Source organism: Aegilops tauschii, chromosome 3, assembly GCF_002575655.3.
Source record: "Aegilops tauschii subsp. strangulata cultivar AL8/78 chromosome 3, Aet v6.0, whole genome shotgun sequence".
Classification (NCBI taxonomy): domain Eukaryota; kingdom Viridiplantae; phylum Streptophyta; class Magnoliopsida; order Poales; family Poaceae; genus Aegilops; species Aegilops tauschii.
In genome coordinates this window covers 119,342,123-119,349,586 of record NC_053037.3, presented here as the reverse complement: position 1 = coordinate 119,349,586, position 7,464 = coordinate 119,342,123, and the positions used below count along the sequence as shown (strand labels likewise).

At 48.7% G+C, this 7,464-nt stretch overlaps 2 protein-coding genes across 2 annotated transcripts; both read left to right on the top strand.

The window, feature by feature from the left end:
- The first annotated feature begins 343 nt into the window (after nt 1–343).
- LOC109750404 (histone H3.2) lies at nt 344–1,011 on the top strand. Its single transcript, XM_020309361.3, has one exon. It carries the CDS (start codon nt 417–419, stop codon nt 825–827), a length of 411 nt encoding a protein of 136 aa, XP_020164950.1. The 5' UTR covers nt 344–416; the 3' UTR covers nt 828–1,011.
- Nucleotides 1,012–2,716: 1,705 nt separating this feature from the next.
- On the top strand, nt 2,717–3,287 carry LOC109750406 (histone H4). The gene has a single exon (XM_020309362.4). It carries the CDS (start codon nt 2,796–2,798, stop codon nt 3,105–3,107), a length of 312 nt encoding a protein of 103 aa, XP_020164951.1. The 5' UTR covers nt 2,717–2,795; the 3' UTR covers nt 3,108–3,287.
- The last annotated feature ends 4,177 nt before the right edge of the window (nt 3,288–7,464 follow it).

Below are 7,464 nucleotides of genomic sequence, written 5' to 3'. Positions count from 1 at the left end.
CCTGGCTGCAGGTGCTCGTTCAGTTAAACTTCTAGCACCAATTACCCTCCCACGTGAACAATCTCAAGAACACGGCACAACAGTTCTGAACAAACACCCGGTCCCGCCCACAGCCCAAAAATTTCGAGCTGCCGCCACAGCTCTGACCCAGCCCGCCAATCCACCGGCCCAAGCTTTCGGCCATGTCACCGATCCGCGGCATTCTTCCCCCAGATCGTCATCTCGACCGTCCACTCCATCCGCATCCAACGGCAAGTACATGCCTCTCGTCCCCTCCCGAAAAACCAAAACCCACCCGCTCGCTCGCTCGGTGCTCCCTCCTATTTAACGCCGCCTCCTCCCCTTCTTCCTCCTCACTCCAATCTTCCCAACCCGCAAGCACCAGAACCTCCTCAACATCCCCGCGCATCGACGACATGGCCCGCACCAAGCAGACGGCGAGGAAGTCCACCGGCGGCAAGGCGCCGAGGAAGCAGCTGGCGACCAAGGCCGCCCGCAAGTCGGCCCCGGCCACCGGCGGCGTGAAGAAGCCCCACCGCTTCCGCCCCGGCACCGTCGCGCTCCGTGAGATCCGCAAGTACCAGAAGAGCACGGAGCTGCTCATCCGCAAGCTCCCCTTCCAGCGCCTCGTCCGGGAGATCGCCCAGGACTTCAAGACCGACCTCCGCTTCCAGTCCTCCGCCGTCTCCGCCCTGCAGGAGGCCGCCGAGGCCTACCTCGTGGGCCTCTTCGAGGACACCAACCTCTGCGCCATCCACGCCAAGCGCGTCACCATCATGCCCAAGGACATCCAGCTCGCCCGCCGCATCCGTGGCGAGAGGGCCTAGGCTGCTGCTGCAATCCATATCCATGCGTCGTGCCAGATCCCTGTTCATCGGTGGAAATGTATGTGCGTCCTGTTAGATCCCTGTTAGGTTGTTCCTGTCATGGTGGATGTGTTATGCCTAATCTGATGGTACCTTCTTGTTGCCATCAGCAATGAAAATGAAAATGTTGGTTCCGGTTCTCGTACATGTGCGTTTGAATGCCTGATTCTCCCTGCATGTGAGCCCTCTTGAATGTGATTGCACCAAATGTTGGATTAGCTTATCAAATTTCTTGCCTATTTAAGCCGCTCTGAATCATTTGATTGTCAATTTTTGCAATAAGCAATCAGGCTTGTTGCATCTGAACCCGAACGAACGAGCCGCTAATATGCTCGACTTCAGTTCCGTCTACTGACCAGTTGCATAACAGTAGCGGTATGTTTGATGTTCAGTCTTCAGTGCACATACGTATTCTGTTGAAACCACCCCTACTTTGCCTAATTATACTGCAATCCCGCAAGCGCAAGTCTATGAACAATGCTCTGAACTGCAAACATACTGATAGTCCAAGTTACTTGGTGTCTTGTCTTCAGATTTTACAGGTTCAGAAAAGGCTGCAGGCTTCCACATCGTGCCTGGAACATTATTGGTTGCATCACCCACAATTCCGAAATAGCGCACCAGAACATTTTGTATCTCATGCTGTTCCTGGTTCTGCCACTGTCGAAACTGCAGAGTGGATTGGCCATTGCTTGGGTAGAGTATCCTGAAACATTGGACGCAATCAGGAGTGTAAAGAGAAGATGTGTGCTATCTCAAACATGTGAAATGACCTGCCAGTTGTAGCCAGCTTCGATCTTGTAGCTTAAATGATACCGTGTCCAAGTATGAAATCAGTATTCTGGTTGGTTGCCTCTGATAAGCACGAGATGGACTCGGGGATGTCATGTTAATAAGCTCGTTCAGTTCAGCTTTGTGTATCTACAACTACCAGTTACACAAACAGTACATCAGTGCTGGAAGTGCTTCTAGCACCAATTACCTGACCGCTAAGCTATTATATTTAAGTATTGTAACGTGTTATCTGAATGCTTGAATCCTACAAAAGTGAACTCCAGTAAGCTCTGAAAAATGAGTATACCAGTCACTGCATTCGAGCAAGTTTCCTGTAGATTATCTTCGGATCTCCGAAACAGTTCGGATGAAGGAGTAATAATCTTTTGCGCAATCATCGACAAGCTTGGTTTGCCTCACGTCAATCAATGGTGGGACAATCAGACTGACAAACTTCAAACTGGCATGCCATGGCATCCCTCACCATGCTTATCTCATGGATTGTTTGGAACGAGCGGAACGCTAGGGTTTTCCGCCAAAAATATGCCCCACCGCCTATTCTACTTACACTCATTATCGACGAGGCCAAATTATGGATCACAACTGGCGCCAAGAAACTAGGGAATGTTATTTTGTGTGAGTAATTATCATGCCGTTTTGTGGGATGTCTTGTAAAACTCTCTTGTCTCTTCTTATTTAATGGATGAGGCAAATCTTTTGCTTCCATCTCGAAAAAAAAAATCTTTTGCGCCAAAAAAAAAGTAATAATCTGTCATTGGAGGACATGCTACAGCAATGGAGCAAGTATATCAAGTTGAATTGATTTTTTTTTATTCTCCCACATGAAGAATCTTCAGAAGACGACACCCGGCCACCGCCCACAGCCCAAAATTTCGAGCTGCCGCCACAGCTCTGACCCAGCCCGCCAATCCACCGCTCCAAGCTTTCGGCCATGTCACTGATCCGCGGCATCTCTCACCCAGATCGCCATCTCGACCGTCCACTCCAGCCGCATCCAACGGCAGGCAGATGCCTCCTCCAACCTCTCGCCCCCTTTAAGACGCCCTTCGCCCCACCCTGCAAATCACAGCACTCAGCACGAGCCACCACCGTTCCTCCGATTCCACATCCGCTCGCAGCTTGAGACCGTCAGCCATGTCCGGGCGCGGCAAGGGAGGCAAGGGTCTCGGCAAGGGCGGCGCCAAGCGCCACAGGAAGGTTCTGCGCGACAACATCCAGGGCATCACCAAGCCGGCGATCCGGCGCCTGGCGCGGAGGGGCGGCGTGAAGCGCATCTCCGGCCTCATCTACGAGGAGACCCGCGGCGTGCTCAAGATCTTCCTCGAGAACGTCATCCGCGACGCCGTCACCTACACCGAGCACGCCCGCCGCAAGACCGTCACCGCCATGGACGTCGTCTACGCGCTCAAGCGTCAGGGCCGCACCCTCTACGGCTTCGGCGGCTAGGGCCGGCCGGCCGACGGTCGTCACTCTTTGTCGCCGCCTGCAGATTCCAGAAGCCTGATGAAACCCCGACTTGTTTAGTTCGCCATTTTCTCCGTAGCTCGAACTGAATCGTGGAACAAAGTTATTCGCATGTGTTGTTGGAAATGAAACTTGTCTCTGCTAATGCCGTGTTTCTGATTTTGTCTTGCTGGTTGGTCTCTGTTGGGTACGATATTGAGGTGGTGATGAGTTGATTTGCCATAATTTACCAGGAGCCCCGGATGAGTCGTAGTACTACTTGTTTGCAGTCTAATTTGCAATGTGAAAAAATGCCACAGTGACTGAACAATTGTGTGTCCCAATTCAGCAACACCACTTGATCTGTTTCTGCTATTTGATCTGGTGCGTTTATACTGGACACCATTGATGTTACTTCTGTGGTGCAATGTGGGTAATTGAGATTGGGATTAGTCTGCATTTCATACATCGAGTTCTAGATTGAGTCCCTATTCGCGACGAGAGTTCTGGGAGTACAAATTTGCTCTCTGACTTGTAATGTGAAACTATATCACAGTGACCAATTCATGAGGTGGTTCGTGCTAACTGCTAGTATAAGTTATTCAGGATCATAATTTGTGCTTTATTTGTGTTGATTTGTACTACAATAACCTTTTAGTTGCTTGTATGGTGCTTCCAACTGTGGAATTGCGAATACAGATACACGATACCCTCTTGGCAGTGTCAGCAACTTCATCCTTCAGTTGAATTGATCAAGAGGTGCAATAAACCAGTATTTCTTTAGAAGACATGATACATAAGTCACCACCATTCCGCCAGAACGGCAATGGAACAAGCATACCAGGTTAGATTGATACTGGTGTTCACAGCAAATTAGCCATCATTCTTGTCGTTTGGCTTTGAAGTATACTTGTATATATACAAAAGAAGTCTGCTCATTAGAGAATAAACCAGTATTTTAATAGATTATGCTCAATAGGCAGATTACAGTCTTCTCTATTTGATGCCAACAACTTTGTCACAACCCCACCCGACCAACCTCAGGAACGCTTTTATGAAACTGAACGCCTGATACAAGGATTAGACTGAATATCACAAAAACACACCCTGAAGACACAAATGCACCAGAACTTTACACAAGAAAAAGACTCACATTTTGTACTATTAACACAACCAAAATTTGGCACTCCTGTTACAAATATACATGTACACCGATGTATAGAGAATTAATGAAAAATCACCAACAAGTATGGGCAGTGAGGTGACTGAAGCAGCACAGAGATGACAAGTTCCCCTAAAAAGCTCTGAGCAGCATCAAGTTCTTGGTGCTGCATTTACCCGCTTCACAGCATCCCAGTCCAGCACCGATTGGAGCAACCATGCTTTTCAAGGCACTAAATACAGCAGTTCAGGTTGCTGTCATAGAGCGAAGGGAACACCAGAGTCGTTGGATGAGAACACGATTGCTCTGCCGCAAGTGCAATGGACATATCAGTAACACTTAGGAGGGCTCTATCGCATTATTCTTGTTACGCTGGCGAAGCACGACCCGCGTGCTACAGGCGCGTGCATCGGTTCGGCTGGCTTGCATCGTGAGGGAGTCAGTTTTAGAGCCGCCGGTTACAGAAAATATGACAAGTTGTTTTCAGCTATGGCATCAGAGTGTCCTTTTTGTGATTTTCATACTTATAAATCTGTTTTCACTAAATTAGTAGATTTATGTGTTCCATTGTGCACAACATAATATGTAGAGTAATATGCATGCAACAACGTCTACATCGTACTCAGTCAACCATCACTCTGACTAGAAGCTCTTAAAAAAATTGTGTCGGTACACTTAAGTAGTAACCTTATATTTGTATGAATATTACAAATAAGATATATGATCTTTTTCTCGAACTTGTAAATGATCTTAGATACCTCCAACTTCAGAATGGTCACATATTTCTGGATAAATGTTCCATTTTATTTGGTAAAAAGTGTAGTCTGGAAGATTAAGTGTCTATCTTGGTGGTTCTCATGGTTTCGAGGAAAAAAATCTTGGTTTACCCGTGCTGGAAGAGCGAATGAAGGCCGGCAAATTCCAGTCTACAAAAGATAAAGCGCTTAAGCGTGTTTCAAACTGGATAGAAAAAGGGTCATTTGCATTTCTGTCCCTAACTCGAACCACCTACTCAGATTTGCCCTTAATTTCGAAGTTTGCTCAAATTTGCCCCTCCGCCGTTATGTGCCCTTACAGAAATACCCCTCCCTGCCGTTTCTGTCAGGTCAAAGGCCTTTGACCGTTTTCCTCACGTTTTCTCAACTTTTTTGCCCCTCTGTGCACATCCCACTAGCAGGTGGGACCTACCTGTGAAAAACAAAAGAAAACTCCCTTTCTCTCATCCCATCTTTGACTTAGACGTGGAGCCCACCAATATTAAAAAACCCGTCTCCCTCTCTCATAACCCCCTCTCTGTCCCTGACATATGTGGGCCATTGGACCCGCTGTCAGGGTCAACTCCTGTTCGCACGTGGTCACGGCGTGGCTTGGCGGCTCGGCCGGTGGCCATTGCCGGCGAGGGTCAGCGCGCCTGTGTGTGAGGGCCACCAATGGGAGGCTCGGGGTCGTCCGACAAAGGGGGTGAAGCCGCCGCACAGGTAGGTAGTTGGGTGCGCGCACACGACCGAGCCAGTCGAGGTCGGTCATGGCGGCCAGCTTCGGGCAGGGCGCTCCGGGAATAGAATCGAGCGAGGGAAGAGAGGAGTAGGGCCGCGTGATTTCAGCGCCAACGACACGTAGGTCGGGAAGGTCAATGGTGGCTCGGGGCGGCCGGATTTAGGAGGCCAAGTGCGCATCTGTGGCGGAGAACGGAGTCTTGGCCATCGTCTACACGCGGCCATAGGCCCGATTCACCGTGATGGGCGGAGGCGAGGCGTCCAGAAGGGCACAAGGACATGCTCTTTGGTCTCGATCTAGCCTCCGACCGCGACGGCAGCGACCACGTCCCCCGCAGAATGTCTCTGGTGCTCCCCGTGCCTGCCGTCGTTGTCCGCCGACATCCACCTCGACCACCACCTGCAAATCCTTTGTCAGACCACCCCGAGCCCGTCCCCTTGGTCTTCACCTGCAGGTGCGCCGCCCCTCACCGGCGACGGCCACCGGCTGATTCACGTGAGCCTCGCCGAGCCTCGCTTTGGAGCGTGTGGACTTGTGTTGACCATGCAAGTGGGTCCTTGGCCCACATGTCAAGGAGTGATAGAGTTTTTTTGTTAAGTGAGAGAGAGGGGATAAGACATAGTTTTTTTTTTGCCTAGGGTAGGACCCATGTGTAACTGACAAGTGAATAGAGGGGCAAATATGTCCAGGAAACGCCCCATTGATGGTCAAAGGCCTTTGACCTGACGGAAACGGCACGGAGGGGTATTTCTGTAAGGGCACATAACGGCGGAGGGGAAAATTTGAGCAGGCTTCGAAATTAGGGGCAAATCTGAGTAGTGGGTTCGAGTTAGGGACACAGATGTAAAGACCTATAGAAAAATATGCTTCTAGCGAAGCGAAGGAACTCCAGATTAAGTCAGTTGTACAGGCTCTTCCGGTCTATGCCATGAGTATTTTTAAATTTCCGGCTTCTCTTTATGAAGAGTTATCCCAGATCATTAGGAATTTTTGGTGGGGTGACGAGAAGAATAGGAAGAAAACTCATTGGTTGGCGTGGGATAAGATGGCGAGATCCAAAGATGAAGGAGGTATGGGCTTTCGAGATATGAGAATATTTAATTAAGTGCTTTTGGCGAAACAGGCTTGGCGATTATTGGTTTTTCGAGACTAGTTATGTGCAAAGGTGTTGAAAGAAAAATATTATCCTCATGGGCGTTTGCTGTACACTTTTTTCCCCTCAAGTGATGTCACCTACTTGGCAATGTATTATGCATGGAATTGAGATGCTAAAAAAGGGTGTCATTTAGAGAGTTTGCGATGGTGCGAATATAAATATATGGAGTGATACTTGGCTTCCTAGAGACTTGGGTCTACAAATTTCTACAAAAAAGAACAGAACTAGACTCAAATGTGTGTCTGAGATATACATCAATGACTCAAAAAGATGGAATGAGAATCTTATTAGGCATTTGTTTCATCCGCATGATGCTGAGGAAATTTTGATGTTGCGTATTCCGACTTTGGTTGAGGGAGATTTCATTGCTTAGTACTACGAGAAAAATAGGTTGTTCTCGGTTAAAAGTGCGTATAGGTTGGCGCTGAACCTAAAGGACTCTATGATTGAGTTACAGAGTTCCAGTCGTGCTGTAAATGGGGAAAGGAGGCTATGAAATATTATTTGGGAGGCTTAGGTCCGTCAGAAAATTAGAATTTTTGCAT

What these genes read in the sequence shown, in the direction of transcription:
- LOC109750404 (XM_020309361.3), top strand. Translation starts at nt 417, where the DNA reads ATGGCCCGCACCAAGCAGACGGCGAGGAAGTCCACCGGCGGCAAGGCG.
- LOC109750406 (XM_020309362.4), top strand. Translation starts at nt 2,796, where the DNA reads ATGTCCGGGCGCGGCAAGGGAGGCAAGGGTCTCGGCAAGGGCGGCGCC.